Source organism: Eumetopias jubatus, unplaced genomic scaffold (assembly GCF_037043125.1).
Source record: "Eumetopias jubatus isolate StellerSeaLion01/CBP00866 unplaced genomic scaffold, mEumJub1_p1.0 scaffold_16, whole genome shotgun sequence".
NCBI classification, from domain to species: Eukaryota; Metazoa; Chordata; class Mammalia; order Carnivora; family Otariidae; genus Eumetopias; species Eumetopias jubatus.
In genome coordinates, this window is record NW_028274822.1 from 40,281,147 (window position 1) to 40,299,948 (window position 18,802).

The window sequence follows — 18,802 nt, forward strand, 5'->3', positions numbered from 1 at the left end:
TTCTAAATAAATGCAAACATTATTATATTTGAATATTAAAAAAACAAAACAAAACCATGAGGCATGAGTCTGGGCAACTCCATTGCATTGCTATGGATGCTAGTAAGACAAGGTCATTTAGAGAGGATTTTTTTTTTTTCTTTTTCTCCTAAGAGTTCATTTATTTGAGAGAGAGTGTGAGCATGAAGGGGGGGGGGCAGGCAGAAGAAGCAGACTCCCCACTCACCAGAGAGCCCAACATGGGGCTCCATCCCAGGACTCCAGGATCATGACCTGAGCCACCCAGGTGCCCCAGTTTAGAGAGGATTTTATCTAACAGCATTTTTGGTCCTGAAGTATCTTTGTTCCTTAACCCTTATTACCGTGATTCTCAAAATTGATGACTGTATAGACCAATTTCAAAAGGAAAAAAAAAATGCCTGTACTTCCCACATTATTAAAGTAGTTTTATTGTCATTTAAATACACATAAACATGGGCGCCTGGGTGGCTCAGTCGTTAAGCGTCTGCCTTTGGCTCAGGTCATGATCCCGAGGTCCTGGGATCAAGCCCCACATCGGGCTCCCTGCTCTGCGGGAAGCCTGCTTCTCCCTCTCCCATCCCCCCTGCTTGTGTTCCCTCTCTTGCTGTGTCTCTCTCTGTCAAATAAATAAAAATCTTAAATAAATAAATAAATAAATAAATATACATAAACATTAAAATATCAGCCTAAGCTCCTGCTCTGAGCTCTTAAAGAAATTTATAAATTCAGCATAGAATATTAGCAAAACTACAAAATTGATATAGTTCAAATGAAAAATATTAGGAAGATGTTCATGAAGGGAGCATTTGAGCTGGTCTTTCAAGCATGAGTATAATGAGTAGTGAGTAAATACGGATTGGGAGATAAGGCTCAGGCAAAGGAAAGAAAGTGAGTAGGCCCAGAGGAGTGACGCTGCGCCGTGTGTGTGGCGCAGGAAACAGGTCCTTCGGGCTCTAGCGTATGGTGTGGGGGATATAGGTTCTTATATTCTGTGGATAGATCGTGAGGGCCTTGAGTATTGAGCCAAAGACTTAAGGCCTCATTCTATATGAATGAGAACCACTGAAGGCAGATGTGAGTAAAAGAGTAAGATGAGCCATGTTGTATTCTTGGAAGTTTTATCCACAGCAATATTTAAGTAAGTTGACAGTGAAGAATGGGGGATTGAAAACCCAGCCAAGAAGTCAGCTCCATGAAAGCAGGGACTTGGTTCAGTACCGTATCGCCAGGTTCTAGAACATAGCGGGTCCTCCTTATGCGTTTGTTGGATGAATGTAGGATGCCTGAGTGAATGGTGGGACATCCAGGCAGAAAAGGGTCAAAGATAAAGTCTGGTTGAGGAGCTCAGAATACAAGTTGGTAGCTGAGAGAATGGATATGCCAGTTGTCCATAACGAAGTGAATCCCTAAGGGGTGTGTAAGATGCTAAAGGAGAGAGAAACAGTGAGCAGGTTAAGGGCGGAACCTTGATTAACTCCTACAGTTAGAGCTAATGTGGAAAAGGGGGGAAACCGTGAAGGTAACAAGGAGAGATCAGAAAGGTGCATCAGGAGAGGACAGTAGCCCGGCAGCCAAACCAGCAGGATTTGTGTGTGTCCGGCTTATAAATTTTTATTTTAAATTTTGAATTTGATTTTTTTTTAAGCAGACTTACTTTGAAGAATTCGTGGTTCTGATTTTCCTAGCGTTAAAAATGATTTTAACAAGTGTGTAAGACTTAATATTGAGGGGATCAAGGTCAAACCAGGCAAGGAAAGTATATCCCAGAAGCATGCTGGATCTGGGGAAATTTCAGGATGATATTAACATATTTTGGAATTTAACACACATTTCTTTTAGACTTCTTGTTACTACATCTTTGAGCTAAATATATAAGTTTTAGCATGTTATATATAGTAGTTAAGCAACAGGATAATTATATCACAAAAATGTTTACTTTAGGGATTCATTTAATGTAGTGTCTCTATTAGTGGCCTACCCTAGGTTGCCAATCATATAAGTGATTATATTAAGTTTTATTTCTAGACAATTTTTGTGAAACTTCTTTTGCCTAAAGCAGGCACATGGTTCAGTTGTTTAAAAAAAATAAAAAAGACATAAGCTCAAAAACAGGCACTGGTTTCTTACTCCTTTATAGCTTTAAAAATCCTTCCGAATCCTCTTGACAAGAGTATTTACTACATCAGCTAGCAGTGGGACTTAACATTAAATTTTCATTTTGATTAACTTGACTGCAGTTGTTTCTTGGCTGCCTCTTTAGAGCCCACTGTGGAATAAAATTAAAACAGTTTTATGATATAGCAGGTTAGTTGCAGAAAACGACATTTTTCTTTTTCCCTGAATGGTGGTGTGTTTTCTCTCTGAGTTTCCTCACATACACCCCATGGCTCTGGTTTCTTCCCCTCTAATCCAGCTTTTAGAGTATTGACAGATGAATTTTCCTAAAGCAGAGCTTCGGCCAGTCTCTCATCCCAAACCTTTCGCTGGCCTCCATTGCCAGAGAATTAGGACCAGCCCAAAAGCTATATATTCCTCTTGACATTTTCTTGATCTTCTCTGCCAAAGTCTCCATCTCCACTCCAGATTCTTTATTCCTCTTGCCTAGCACTAGTCATGTCCTCCTACCTTACATAAAATTACATGTGAATACATCTCACCAAGAGGATGTCAGCTTCTTGAATGCACGGGCCAAGCTCTCTTTTCATTTTCGCCCACTCCTCCATTGCTTGGTGCGTGAAAGATCCTCCATAAATGTTTGCCAGTCTTCAGCATGGACACATTAAATATGTGCAGTTCTTCGTAGATCACTTATTCCTCAATAAAGCTGTTTTTAGAAAAAGCTAAACAAATGAGATAAATGTTTGTTGGATAAATGAATGAAATAGACCTTAAAATGACAACCTTGCAAATTACTCTTCTTCTTTTTTTTTTTTTAAAGATTTTATTTATTTATTTGAGAGAGAGAGATTGAGAGAGAGCACAAGAGGGAAGAGGGCAGAGAGAGAAGCAGACTCCCTGCTGAGCAGGGAGCCCGATGTGGGACTCGATCCTGGGACTCCAGGATCATGACCTGAGCCGAAGGCAGTTGCTTAACCAACTGAGCCACCCAGACTCCCCGCAAATTACTCTTCTTTCTCATGTACGGTCCTCCCGATCTTCTTACCCTTTACTTTTTCTTTTTTCCCATAGCACCTTTCACTTTTAGTGAATTCATATTTTAATTCCTCATTTTTGTTGCTGATAACTTTCTCCCTCCTTCCTTGAGTGAGACTTGGAGCTGAAGGTCAGTTTCTCTCTGTTTTTTGGATTATGGTTGGCAGTTTTCAAGGCAAAACTCGGTGTGGTGTTGAAGAACGGGGGGAGACGTACAGGGACCCCAAAGTCAGTTTCTCCTATGCAGCTTTAGGCACGTTTCCTAACTGCCCTGAAGTCATTTCCTCACCTGTAAGAGGATAATATAACCTAAATTACAATGTTTATAGAAGGATGGAATTCTAGGGACGTAAAGCATGCAGTAAATAAAATTAATCGCTGACGTTTCCTGATCCCTCCTAACATCATATGACAGAAACATCCGCGTTTCCCATCCTTGTCACTGTGTATCTTCACGGCCGCTCTGGGAAGCGGGTACTGTTGTTGCCCCATCTCACGGGCTGAAAGGAAGGTTTCTGCCCAAGATCGCACAGTGATGGGGGGCAGAGCTTTGACTAGACCAAATCTCTTGGACTTCATGGCCCGTGCTTTTAACCCCTGCTTGCTTGTCTCTGTGCCCTTCCCACCTTCCTACCTCCTGGTGGGGAGCCTCAGGGGAGGCCAGAGGATTTCTCCTTTGGAACAGCCCTTCCAGATCTTTCTTTCCGCTCCAACATGCTTGAGGGGGTGCAGAGCACTCATAAGTACCAGCAGCCTCCTCGGGAGGACTTTATGAACCTGTTCTCCCAAAGCGTGAGGGCAGGGGAGTCTGGTTTTGGAAGTTACCCCTGGGGAGTTGGACCTCTCATTCCTGCTAGGATACCTCTGCTTCCAGATCTGCTGCTTTTTCTCCCATCCCCCTCATCCCCACTCCTCATCTGTGTCTCCTGCGACCAAGATGAAGTATTCCTGCATTAAGACTGTTTTCAAGATTGTGGCCTTACTGGATTGGAAACAGATTTGATGGCTTATGATTGTGATAACCAAATTGATCATTACAGCCTCCTCGACTTCTTTTGTCTTGTAAAAGTACTGAAACTTTTTTAAGTGAACTATGACTAAAACACCCAGTTAAATCACTGACTCTTTCGGTTATTGCAGTATAATCAACATGAGAAATAAGAAGGGTTGTTTTCTGTATAAAGAAATTAACCTTTTCAGATATTATCTGAGCATTGAAAATGACTAAACCACAATTAATGAGATGGGTCGTTTCAGCATCTAAAAAAAGGTCTTTTTAAGTTTCAGGGGATGGATTTCTTTTTTGAAATAACTTGTCATTGGTTCACATGTTAAAAATGGACCTCAGAAAATATCAAAATGAAAAAAATAATTTCATTTGCATGCTATAAAGCTTCATTATTTTTAATTGATTGGGAAATTTGGTAGGGGGCCAGAAAGAACTGGCAAAACATACAAAATTTAAAAGGAGATACTGGCATTTAATTTCAAGTACTGTTTCAACAGAGAGGTTTATCATATATTTTTGGTAGTTGTATTTTAGTGATTAAGAGCATAAGCCTTGGAATCAGTCTGACTTGGGCCTGGATCCTCACTTTCCTGCTTATTAAATCTGTGAGCTCAGACATATCACTTAACATTCTGAACCTTGATTCTTCCCACCTGTAACGAAGGAACAATACCTACCTCGTAATATTATTGCATCATATGAAATAGTACATGCAGAGCATCTAGGTAGTACTAACATACTGTTGGCACTTAATAAATGTTTTATTATCCTTGAGTACAATCATTTAGATAAAATGAGGTTTTGAAAATGTCTTCACAGGTAAGTGGGAAACATTTTTAGGGAATCCTGTGTGCAATTGTCAACTTGTTGTAGAATGCCTTTTTAGTGCTAATTCGGAAGCAAGCTTGTGTCATCTTGGGATGACCTATCAATTTCTGCATTAGTGAAGTCTTAACTATTGAAATTTTATCGCAGAGTATGGAGCAAACAGATGCTAATTCTAGGTTTCTTACACTAAATTATCTTTTCTAGGAGAATGCATAGAAGGGCTGCGGGAAAACGAATACCTTCTGATTCACTCGTGCCGTCAGTGGACCACCATCACTGCCCACAGCCTGGAGGAGGGACACTACGTCATTGGGCCAAAGATAGAGATTCCAGTACATTATGCAGGTACAACTCCCCTCAAGGGGCAAGAAGGTAGAGGAAGGGACTTGAATATGCAAAATTTTTCCTTCTGAATGAGAAAATAAGACTTGTCTGTAAACTAGAGTATGATGACTTAGAAAAAGAAGAATCAAACACGTTTTTTGGTTATTTTATCTGTCAGTGAAAGCTCAGTGTCATTTTGTCATAGGTAATTTCTAATTAATGCATGTAGTTACGTGTGGATTCTTATCAGATATTTATAAAATGAACACTTTACAAACACAAAGAGTGTCTCTGTCGTCTTGGGATGGCAATCAGTATCTGAGCTGCAGTGTCTGAATAACCCTGGGCACCACATGGATGTTGCTTTTGGGAATGGCTTTACAAGATGCCATTTTGCCTGTGAGCATTGTGGTCTGGCTTTAAAAATAACAGATTGGAAGCTCAGATACCTGGCCATGGCCCTCTTTGCAACAAGGCACTTGGAATACAGGTAACTGAGATATATCTCACTGCTTTCGTTGTTACTAAATCAGGGTGGGAGTGGCCATTTCGCCTCACTTTGAACACCATTCAGTTCAACGGTGCCACTGAGCCAACTTTTACTGAGTACGTCGTATGTGTCAGTGCTGTCTAGGAGTTCAGGATAACATCTAGTGGCTTGAATACAGTTTCAGCAGTGCTGGCTTATAAACGCAGTATAAAAAAACCAAACATGTTATCCTATATTTATATCTGTGGCTTATAGATCATTATGTAAAGGATCTTGATTTTTTTTTCTCTATAATTATTCTTATTAAAAAAAAATTATAAGAAAGAATGTCTCTAGCCTGGAACTTTGTCCCCTAGAATTATATTTGCTGACCATAGGAGTCGTGTTCATGGAAAAAGGAGGAACATATAGCTGCAGAAAGTATTAAAACTGACAACTGTTGGATTAGGAATCAGGCCAAAGGGACCAGAGAACAAGACAAACCTTCCGGCCTGCCCAGTCTCTCCTGTCAGGGGGTCCCATGACAGGTGAGATCTTTGCTGTTTTTAGGAGGCCCAAACTCCCGGTGCCTGTCTTTTGTGGAAAACTGTAAAGGAAGGTATAAGATTGTGCTTCATCATATATGCAATTTTACCGGACGTACCGTGTTCTTCTCGTAGTAGATTGAGTTTTTGGTCTTTCCCCTGACCCCACTAGGAATAGCTTATCAATGCGGTCTTTGGTCCTTAGCTTAAATCTCCTTAGAGACTCCAAACTGCCACCAGACCTGTTGGCTTATTTCTCAAAACCCCTGGGGCTGGTTCTAGCCGGCTTCTCTACACGTACCTTTTCTACTCTGGAGAGCGAACCTTCCATCTGGCTAGATGGGTTGCCTCACTGTTGGCTGGACACACTGGCTCCTTTTCCATTTACGCCATTCCCAGGCCGGAGTGGCCTTCCTCGGCCTTGCTCTTATCAGGGCCTGTCCTTGTATTAGGAGGGTGCGGGCATCCCTGCTATGCCCGTGGAGTCTCCACGTGTATTTATGGTGTCTCACATTCATTTGGCACAGGCCCCAGTCTTCATTCAGTTACCTTTTCCTGGATAGATAGACACATAACTTCACTTGTTGGTTGGGACTGTACATTCCTCAACAAGTGAGCCCAATTCTTTTTTATTTTAACTTTAAAAAAAAATTTTAATTCTAGCATGGTTAATAGACAGTGTTATGTGAGTTTCGGGTGTGCAATATAGTGACTCAACAATTCCAGGTATGACTCAGTGCTCATCATGATAAATGTACTCTTCATCCTTCACCTACTTCACCCCTTGCCCTCCCACCTCCCCTCTGGTGACCCAACTGCTTGTTCTCTACAGCTAAGACAGTGAGACCAATTCTCAAAAACCTTTGTGAATCCTTTGGATCTATACACAAAAGATAGAATTCTTTATTGCTGTAGATTCTTGATCTAGGGAACTCAAACTTGGCTACACATTGGAATGTCCTAGAGAGCTTTAAAAATGACCAGTGCCCAGATTCCATCTCCAGAGGTTCTGCTGTACCTAGTCTTGAGTGTGAGCTGGGCGTCAGGATTTTAAATTATATAGTTAAATTATGCAGCCAGGGCTGGGACCCACTGTTCTGGGGTGCATATTCACAGTGTCAGAAGAAAAGATTTCCCCAAGAATTTGTGTTTTATTGTCTTGAACATTTTTTTATTAACAGCCATTCAGCTTCCACTAGGAAGAAAGATACGGTATGTTCAACAGCTTACTCTTTATCTATAAGGAAGGTGATGGTACACTTAACAGGGAAACCGGGCCCCAGAGGGGAGGTGGGTGGGGGGGGATGGATTAAACAAGTGATGAGAATTAAGGAGTGCACTTGTCATGATGAGCACTGGGTGATGTATGGGAGTGTTGAATCGCTAGATTGTACACCTGAAACTAATATAACGCCGTATGTTAACTCTACTGGAATTAAAATAAAAAATTAAAAAGAAAAGAAAGTGATACTTTTTTTAAATGAAAATTTGAGGTGCCAAGACTAAAAGGAAACGTGGACTCTAAGATCATACCACCTCACATGAAAGGAAAGAGAATATCTTAAAGGGAAAAAACCTTGAAATAGGACTGTCTTAGTTCAGGCTGCTATAACAAATACCGTAGATGGGGGAGATTATAAACAGTTCATCTCGCACAGTTCTGGAGGCAGGAAGGATCCAGGGTCTGGTGAGGCTGGCTGCCTGGTTTGCAGGTGGTGGCCTTCTCGCTCCGTGCCCACTTGGTGGAGCGAGAATTCCACCTTCTCTCTCCTGCCTCTTCTGATAAGGGCACTAATCCCATTCCTGAGGATTACTTTGTGATGGCTAGGACCTTTGAAAGGAGGAGTGGTCCTTCTCTAAACCTCCCCACCCCCATCCTTGTTGCAGCTATTGATTTCTGTCTGATTCGATGTTTACCGCAGAACGGCCCATTTCTAACCAGACTCCGCTGTTAATTTCTTCCTTTGTCTTTGTACGGCAAGGAGAGCTTTTCCTTCTCTCCCATTTATTTATTTACTTACCTATTATGGAATTATGGATCCTTATGTCATTCTATTCCTGTCCTTATTTATTTGGATGTTCAGATTGTCCCAGACTTAGCCATTTGGGTCCAGCTGGCCCATGTATCTCTGTGACATGCTCCCCCTTCATTTTTCCAAGCAGCTCCTTCTTTTATGGCAGAGGTAGCAACCATTCTTTCCCTCAGGGCCCCTGCACTGTCCTGCTCCGGGCAACACTCCTCACTCTGTGTAAATCGTGTCCCTTGGAGTTGTGTAGTGCACAGCCTGGGCAGCAGTATGCCGCTCTATTCATGTGTATTCCAGCATATAAGAAAACTCAGCATTTTTAGGAAATCACAATTCAGAGCGCCCCTCCCATATTCTTCATCAGAAATTTTCATGAAATTCCTCATGTGAAAAGGAATAATTTCATAAAACTTTGAGAAAAGATAAATATGACTTGAACTTCTTCTGAGAGCCATGCTCTGATATGGTGGTAATAAGAGTTGCCTTATTCTGAATTCTAAAATTGTTAGATGTGCTTTGGGAAAAAAAGAAAGACCTTCCCTCATTCTGGCAAAATAAGTTTTTCATTTTGGATAAGAAAGAGTTTTCTTGGTATAACAAACAATTGATTCCGAGAGAGAGAATGTGTTCAGTCAGCATCACATATTTTGCTAACAGTGGAAAAATCGCTCAAGAAAAATTGGCATAGTGTTGAGAAAAGCGATGGCTGCTTTCACACAAGTTTTACTCAGCAGGCATCACAAATAAATTGTTTCTAAACTTTCTAACTTTCCACTGCACCAAAAGGGCAAAGATTTCCTAAGGAACATACAATGAAGAACTCAGAATGTTTCTACATTCTGCATACTCAGACCATGTAAATTACTGCTTGGCACTTCATCAGAGACTGCTGCTCATTCACCCGGCATGCATTCCTCCCACTACACCCCCCCACCCCCCGCCCCGTCTTTCCTGCTGACATACTAAACCAAAAACCAAATCTATTTAAAAAAAATTTTTTAAAGCCAAGTGCGACTTCATTATAGCCAAGATTTTCTAAAGATGAATGATTTTCACTTTACAATTCATGCTTCTGCTCATCAGATTCCTTTGTCTCTGCAGCTCCGAGGGGTCCATCAGGTAGACATAAGGTGGTTACTGTGGAAGCTCCTACCTCAGGATTCCTTATTTATGCCGACCCCTTCTAGGGCATTCAGCCAAATTCAGTACTCACAATTTGACTTTTTTTTTCCTCTAAAACTAATAGAAACTTCAGGCTTCCCAAAAACCTGGATATGCATGCCATTGCCTCTGGAATTTCATTTACCTTCCTACGCTCTGCGTTCCCAATCTATGGAAAGGAGATTTACTTAGGTGATGTCCTGAAGATACTTTGTGATCTAACTTATGTCAGTGACTCAACGCCGTGCCCGGCATGTAATTGAGCACTAATCAGTGTTACCGTCTTGTTATCACCCCTCATGAGAGCCATCCCCAAATAGCTGTCTATAAAGACAAAGCTTGGAGAAACCAAATGGATCAGAATGGAATGTATCTGTGTGTCTCGGGTCCCCCCCCACTTGAGAAGTACTGGGATTCTGACTGGGTTTATGAAAATCTAAATCATCTGATGGAACGCTTGCTGTTCACCCATCGTGGGTGAACAGATTGCTGCTGGCACATAAGCATCGGAGAGAAACGTCAGCCACGTTTGGCTTCTATTTTTAAATTCTCATCCTCCTGCAAATCCGGTGAATCTATAACAAGCAAAAATGATCTCAGTACTTCCTTACTAGCTACAGTATGTACAGAAATAAGTTACACTGGAGCACAAGGTTAGTAGATTTGCTTATGAAGTCTGCAGGGCTCTTACTCAGCGAGCACCTGGATTTCTGTTGGCAGTCGCCTGTTTTTAAAAATGTGGGTGTGCAGTCTGTCTCTCAGGCAAAATTATAGTTATGTGGTATCTACATAACCTTGAAGTGTAATTACTGAACAAAAGGAAATGTCGAAACAAGCTAATTTTATTCTCCTGGGTTGCAAGTTTAATGAGCATGAATCATCCGTTTACAAAAGTAACTACTAGCATTGAACAACACTTTGTGTACTTTCTGTATTACATGAGATAAAGCCTATGTGTTAAAATGGAAATAGTCAAAGTTTCTCTCAAAAAGGCCTATGGACTAACAAAGTATGCCAAGGAACATTATCCCAGCCAGTTTTGCCGGTGATAAATATTAGATACTTAAGAAATAACCACTTTCATTAATTGAATCTTTAGGTCACAGTTAGCATAATTCACTAGAATTTATTTAGTGCTAACTATTATCTAGACACTTTGTTAACTCAGCATTTTACTTTTATTTCTTCATGTATCTTTCACAACAAACCCAGGAAGTGGGTTCTATTATTACCTGCATTTTTCATAGGTACAAATTGAAGTTCAAAGATGTTAAGGGTCTTGTAATATTACACAGCTAGGAAGTGTGATTTGAACCCAGGATATATGGCTCCAGAGCCTGCTTCCCTCACTGCTATTGCCTGGAAAGTGCTAGAAGGCACTGTCCACACATAAGGCGTTCTAACCATTGTACAGAAGAGAGAGCTATTAGAATTAGCCAGTAAGGTGAAGAACGCTCTGTCACTTTCCTCTCCTTTCACACACAGCTCACCGTTTATATTCTGACTCTAGGGGAAAATTAAGTAAATATATATTTATCTTGACCTTTTCCAGATTTGCAAGTCATCTGCAAACAGGTAACATTCCCATCTCTGAATAAATTACCAGGAAGAAGCAAAGGCAGGAGAGCTTCCCGGGGAGCTCCTTGGACTTGGAGAGGGCAATGCATGGTAGCCTGCTGGGAGCAGGGAGGTTGAGGCCTGGAGAAAGCATGTTGTAAGTGTGGTGAAGGAAACTGTCCGTCTTTAGAGGGATGCTGTCAGTGAATAAAAGCAAGGCAATTAGATAACAAAAGGCAGTAAAAATGAGTGGAAGAGCAAGCAAGGAGCAACTACTCTTATCAAGAGGTATTAACAAGAAGCCAAGAGAGAGGACATAAGAGCCAAAAGTTTCTAATACTCACTTTTAAGAATAATGAATTCTGAAGAATCTAGGCTAGGAGGAATGATTCAGAAGAGAAAAGAGGGGGAGACTATTTAAGTAATATAATAGCCCAGTGTCTGGGAAATTGTCCTTGTCATTTTTTTCTTCCTTGAAAGGTATTTGTTCTCTCTTTCCTTCCACTTCTTTACTTCATGAAGTAACTGTTGTAGCTGTTTTACTAACGTAGATTTATAGTCAGAGCTTAGGTGGATGTTCTCTTTGGGCAGTTACCCTGACACTTGAACTCAAAGCAAGGATAAAGAAATCATGTAAGCATCTACCTTTGAGAGACAGGATGACTCAAGGACTATCACCAACCTCTGGTGGAGCTTTCTAGTCTCACTTCTCAATGCTTAAGAAAAATAACCCCAGGAAATGTAAGTATGAATGATACTCGGGAGGAGATGATTTTAGGAAATTATTTTGATTTTGTTAGGGGTGATACCAGTTTTATAGTTACGAGGAAGATATCATTGTTTTTTAGAGGTACATACTGAATTACTTAAGGGGAAATGTGATTATAATTTACAAAATGCTTCAGGTAAAACAAACATAAAAATAGATTAATATAAGACAAGCTGTTAAAATTGTTCAGTTTTGGTGAAGAGTAAATGCGGTATTCATTACCCCAATTTTCTATGTTTGAAAATGCTTGTAATAAAAAGCACTGTGACTTGCCAACCATTAGCAAAGTTAATTGTGATATAAAACTCTTAAGTGGTTTTCCCACCAAAACACTCTGCCTCAATCCTTGAGTCTTATTTATAGTCTTTGGTAATTTCTACAGGAGTGAAAGTTCAGCTTTCACTGGGTGGTTTTGTTCTGATGTTGAGTGCTTGTGGAAGCAACCCAGTTAAAGGTGAACTTGGGAAGAAATGATTCCATTTTCACAGTATGGTAGCACCATCCAACTCATGGCTTCCCAAGGAGACTTGATTGCTCTCAGCAGGGAGGGACCGGTTTCCAGGGAGTGCCCAAGTTGGTGGTAGTGATTTAAGTAAAAGGGTTAATGGAGTGTAAGATTTGGGGGAGAAAAGGAAACATTTTTTTATGAGTTTCTTCTTAAAATAAGAGCCTTACAGGAGATAGGGAAGGGGGAAATGTGTGAGCAAATTCAGTGGAGAGCTATTTGGTGTCATACCGTGTGACTTCTCTTGATCTATAAAGCTAGTAAAAGGTCTTTAATAAAACTTTGAGAATCCCTCGATTGCTATTTTCACATTTCAGCCTGTTTATGCTCCTTGTAAATCATACACTGACTCTACAAGTAGAAAATCTAGGATCAAAAAACAAAACAAAAAAACCCCCAGGCACAAAACTGGGATGGTGTTTGGGGTTTAAAACTCCTGGGCTGCTCTTTTCTAGACCCTTTCTTCTTGTATGTTGGTATTGCATGGAAAGTTGGTACTTGAATGGGATACCTCCAGTTCAAGTATAATTTAACCTATGAGATAATGTGATTAACATCAGGTGGAAAGTTTGAAAAAGCTTCCTGAAACCACACTGTTAATGGAGTGTTTATAGCATGGGCGGGGATGGGCTTGTCTCACTTCATAATTTGATTTCCATGTTGGATTTGTACCTCTAAATGAGTGCAAATCTTTTTTTAAAAGGTGACCTTTTGAAAGGTTCCTTTTCAGCTTTGAGGAATTGCTTTGAGTTTTTTGTTGTTGTTGTTTTTTGTTTTCCTTTGAGGAAAACAGACTACAATCATGATTGTAGTGCTGGTCAAACTTCGTGAAGTCCCTCCACTCTGTTGCTTGGAACTGAAATCACTTACCTTTATGAATCATCCTCTGTGAGGTAGTGTGCTGGCCCTCTGTTAAACTGCTTCCCCATTTGGGAAGTTGTCAGGTGAATTCTACACAGAAAAACAAGGAACCACATGGACCAGCCGACTTTTCTGACATTTAGGGCAAGAGGAGAGATGATTCAGACACATCCATGTGTGTTTTTAGTAAAGTATACATTACCGGGTCCTCCAACTTGCTAGGACCGGTTTATAGAACATCCTGGGGTTTGTCCCCAAGAGTGAATCAGGCCAATGAGAGAGCATGAGACAAGCAAAATAAACACAGAGCTTTTATTTTCTAGACGTTAGAAATCATTGTAGGTAAATGAAATGCTGTGAGCACATAGACTTTTGAAATATTCCATTTCTCCCCTCCTGTCTTGGCATTCTGTGAGTTTAACACTCAGTGGCAGTTACGTTCTTCCTTACAGCTCTTCATTCCGTTTCATCATCTTGGCTTGCTTACTTCTAGCAGTAAAGCTAGTCACCTTGGGTGGGAATTTTAGCTCTCATCCACCTCTTTACCCCTGAAGTAATTGTGTGCCCTATGTTGCTGATGCTGTCTCCACGGTCCCTGTCAAAGCTGCTCCCCTTTCCCAACCACCCTCACTGGGTCTCACCTGCTGCGAAGACGCAAGAGTCTCCTCTCCTCCTCCAGTCAATCTTCCGTGCTGTTGGCAGGTTATTTTTCCCCCATTATGGCTCTGTTACTTGACCACTGGCCAGGACTTTTCAGAGGTGTCCCCACATGAGTACAGACTCTTGTCCAACACAGAGCCTTTCCGAGGCCTGGCGTCCACTGAACTATGGGCTCCACTGTCCAGTACACGCCCCCGCCCCCACTGGGTGCCAACTCCCCTGGGCTGTTGGTTGTTCCTCAGGCCCTAGCTGCCTGGCCTTAACCTCTTGCTATTTCTGGTGGTTGGAGGTCTCATACATCAGAGTCACTGTGCAACTGTGAAATCCTACCTCAAACATTACCTTCCTCAAGAAGCTTTTCCTAATTTTCCACACCGTATATAGAGACAAGGGTCTTCCTCTTCCTTCCATTTGGGAATCCCTATAACAGATTGTGCCCAAGAGTGTTTTCATCTTGCTCTTTTTCCCTCTGCTAAAGGCTCCTTGTGGGCAGTCCTGTTATATCACAAGCCTGACAACTTCAAGGGCTCAACTAAATTATTTTTGACCTAGCTGAAATTGATTCATCTTTAAAGGACAGACTTTTTGAGCAGGTTGACAGAAGATGCCTGAGAACTGCCTGGAGAACTGGTCTGGTCTCATACTCCCTTGGAGTAGGCAGACAGAGCTCTTAAGCCCTTCCATGGCTATAAGAAGCCAGGAAGCAATTGCCATAATAGAGGTGCAAACAAATGGCTTTGAGTTGTTGAATAAGGGTGAGATCCCTGCTGTCTGGGAGTGGCAGGTGAGGGCCTTCAAGTGAACGTGGGAGGAAAGAGCGTTCTAGACAGTACCAGCTTGAGTAAAGGTTTGGATTGTAGGCAAAAGTGAAAGTAATATCAATGCTTTGTGGGAAGAGGGGAAGGGAGTATTTAGGAAATAAGGTTCGAACAAGCCGTGAAGGGATATGAGTTCTAGGATAAATATTGGGAGTTGTCATCTCTCTGCCTGGCGAGCACTCGCAAAATCTGTGTTTCTAGACAATGACATGAGGCTGCCTCCCCCCACACTCTGTCACCTTCCCCACTGATTCGGAAGGTGAGAGAAACCAGATAAGGAAGTTGTTCAAATAGACCTGATGAAAGATAATAAGCCCTGAGCTAGGCTGGGGGAAATGCTGATGAGCGAAAAGTTGATACCTAGATGGAGGGAACAAGATACAAGGAAAAGCATAATTCTGAAATTTTTTTTTGGGTCCCATTTCTAAGGAAACAGACTTTTTTTTTTAACCTCCCAGTTTAAAGTGGTCATGCACACTTTCTCCTAATGGTTTTAATTTATTTCCGTCATTTTCTTTTTTGCTAAAAACATTCTTTTCCCTTAAAATAAATGTTGGCAACAACAACAAAAACATCTTTGAAGTTCCTCCTAAAACTAAATAGAGTAGGAAAGTAAAGATTCAGGGCCTTCTAATAGAAGTTTCCCATCATCTCAGGTGCTGGGCTTCCAGATCAGGAACAATGCTGTTATCCTTAGAGTTTTCAGTTTAATTCTTTTTTTTTTTTTCTTTTTAAAGATTTTACTTGAGAGAGGGTGTGCACCAGCTGGGGGGAGGGGCAGAGGGAGAAGAAGCAGACTCCCCACCTAATAGGGAGCCCAGTGTGGGGCTTGATCCCAGGACCCCGAGATCACAACCCAAGCTGAAGGCAGATGCTTAACTGACTAAGCCACCCAGGCGCCCCCAGTTTAGTTCTGATGCCAGGTACATCAGAGATAATTGCACAGAAAAGTATGTTTGGAGTAAGAGATCAGATGATGGGAGTGAAGAAAAGGATGTACAAAAATCTCAGCCTCTAAAGATTGATGTGTAAAGATTTAATAGTTTCGCCTATATTTGGCACTTCCTTCCTTCATCCAAAAGGAGTTGTCTGTTCTATGCATCAAAATCTAGGAAATATTGATGAATTGAATGAAACAGTCTGTCACATATTTTGAATACTGTAATAAATTCCTCTGTGGAGGAGAATATGTGTATTGTAGGTGGACTTGTTAAGATCAAAACATCTGTTAATGGAATTTATCACAATTTTTTTAAAGATTTATTTTATTTATTTGAGAGAGAGAGAAAGCACGAGAGGGAGGGGCAGTGGGAGAGAGAATCTAAAGCCTACTCCACACTAAGCTTGGAGAGTGACACAGAGCTTGATCTCACAACCCTGAGATCAGACCCTGAGCGGAAACCAAGAGTCAGGTGCTCAGCCGACTGCACCACCCTGGCGCCTGGGAATTTATCACAGTTCTTAATAACTCTGTTACTTCTTTAAGAAAACAATGATTGTTTTCTTTCTTTAACACAGACCAGTGGTTCTTAACCAAGTTTGAGCAAGCAAGTTGCTCAACCAGGTTGGGAGTTTGCACCTACCTCTCCATCCTGGGACATTTGGCAAGGTCTAGAGATGTGTATGGTTGTCACAACGAGAGCAGGGGAGCTACTCTCATCTATGGGCAGAAACTGAGGATGCTGCTGAGCCTCCTGCAATGTGCACGACAGCTGCCACAGCAAAGCTCTCCAGCCCGCAGTGGCAGAGGTGTCGAGATGGAGAAACCAGAAATTAGTATTATTATTATTATTATTGGTCATCAGTTCTATGCTGCATTATCAAAAATTCTCACTTTTTATATAGAGGCTACCAGACGGACATCGTCTAGAAAGCCAGTGCCAGAGTTAATCTCTAAAACATAACAAACCGTTGCCCAGGCTTTAAAAAAAAAAAACCCACTTACACAGTTTGTGAATAGACATGACTTTCTGCACACGGTGCATGAGGCCAACGGCAACCATGGGTGTCATGGCAGAAAAATTCAGGGGGCAGCAAAGGAGCAACCCCTTGAGTTGCAAAGCTTTGTTTATCCTCCAGGACTACACTGGCTCTTGCCTTCTTCCTTTATATTAACAAAGGGTATATGTGTAAATGCCTAGATTCTAGAAGAATTAAAACAACATTGTAAAACCTGGTCTCCCTGCTTTGGATTGCATTATATACACCCACAGAACATATGGTTCTTAAAATGCTGCTGAAATTAAGAATTTAACAAGGTGAGGCTGTGTGGGGTCAAGATCTGGGGGTCCTCCTCCCAGACCCCCTAAATGGAAATGCATCACCATTTTTCTTTTACATCTCCTCCCTTCCCAACATTTTAACAAAAGCATTTTTTTTTAAAGTTCGGGCAACACAGAGGGAGTTCAAATCTAGAAAGGAGACCTGGAAGCAGACCTGCTGGTCTGTGGAGATTTTCAGATACTGACTGAGAAACTGAATACCTACGAGACGCTGGGCGATGGGGCAGAGAATGGAGAGAGATAGCTGGAAAGAAGGGAGTCTTACCTCTTGTGGCACTTACGGCCCACCACAGTGAGCTCTCGGGCCAGCGCATCTCGTATTTAATCATAGAAACTGGCCCTTTCTAGATGAGGAGACCAAGGCTGTGGGATCTTAGCCGGGGTCCTGCAGGCAATAGATGAAGTTGAGATTCAAACCCAAAGCCATCTAACTGTGAAGCCTGAGCACTCAGCCTGCATCCTGCCACAGCAGCCGGACCACAAGGTTCTTATGAACCTCCTGGGTTTGGATTGTGTCTTGTCAGCAGTGAGCTCACTCCCATGATACTACATTTGTGTTTTAGAGATAACTCTTTGGCAGCAAGTGGGGGTGGCCTTTTGTGACTCGCAAATTACATAAGGAAGGTGGAAATAGCAAATAATACATTGCATTGTTCTTTGGGACTGCTCTGAAGTCTCTCAGGGCAGGCTGGGTGAATCATGAAGAGGATATAATCTCAGGTATGAGAAAGCATTTTGATTGAGGCCGTAATTGTTCTTTCGGTGTTTTTTATCTTTCCTTTACATTGAACAAAGCTGCTTGTCAGCCATAAGACCTACATACTGTTCTTCTATTTACCTAGTCTCATTCTTCTGCTTGTCTAGCAGACAAAGCTCACAAATCCAAGGGCTTTTTGTTCTCCCTCTCTCCCTTTGGAGCACCATGCGGAAGGGTCTGTGTGTTACTAAGGTATAAACTGGCGAGGGAAAGAGCAGTCCTTTTATTTGAGCAAAACACCACATGTGGATTAGGAGGGCAGACCACTGGAAAATTAAAGAATAAAGACATTTAAACTGAACCACCGAATTCCTGGCATATATAACTTCACTGCACCTTAGTCCTGCTCTCTTCCTGAATTCACACACATACGCATGTTACATTGTGAGCGAGCAGTTTTTTTTTGTGAAATGATAGAGGGGAAAGTCAGATGATGCATTTTACCTGTTGCTGGAACTATTAAGAAATCATCTTCTCTTTGATACCATGTTCCCAGTGAGTTTCATCATCCCCGCTGAGTGTGTTCCTGTGTGGCTGAACGATACCCACTATTGCTCCTGGTGTCCAGTCATCCCTAGACGACTGTCTTCATGCTTGACCAGCCAGACAGTGCCACACTTTGGCTCAGCAGTAACACTAGACCTTGAATGACATGGGCTCCAAGATGATGAGGTAGCAGGAACCACCCTTGAATCAGCTCCGTGATTCCTGGCAGACTCAAGTTTATCGCCTCCTTCCTTATGGCAAACGACAAGTGGAATCAGGAACAAGATGAGGGTTCCCACTTTCACTCTTTTGTGGCTGTCTTAGTCTTATTGGGCTGCTATAAGAAAATACCACACACTGTGTGACTTACAGACAACAGAAATTTATTTCTCACAGTTCTGGAGGCTGAGAAGTCCCAGATCTTTGTGCCGTCGTGGTGGAAGGGACAAGGGAGCTCTGTGGGGTCTCTTACAAGAGCACAAATGACATTCATGAGGGCCCCACCCTCGTGACCTAAGCACCTCCCAAAGGCCCTGCTTTCTAATACCATCACATTGGGCTTTAGGATTT

The 18,802-nt window shown here is 41.8% G+C and overlaps 1 protein-coding gene across 1 annotated transcript in view; it reads left to right on the top strand.

Annotated features, from left to right (window-relative positions):
• The window catches only part of GAREM1 (GRB2 associated regulator of MAPK1 subtype 1), a 190,204-nt gene that overhangs the window by 67,033 nt on the left and 104,369 nt on the right, over positions 1 to 18,802 (top strand). The window contains 1 exon segment of the mRNA XM_088019436.1: positions 5,216 to 5,356. Coding sequence (XP_087875562.1) covers positions 5,216 to 5,356 — 141 coding nt within the window.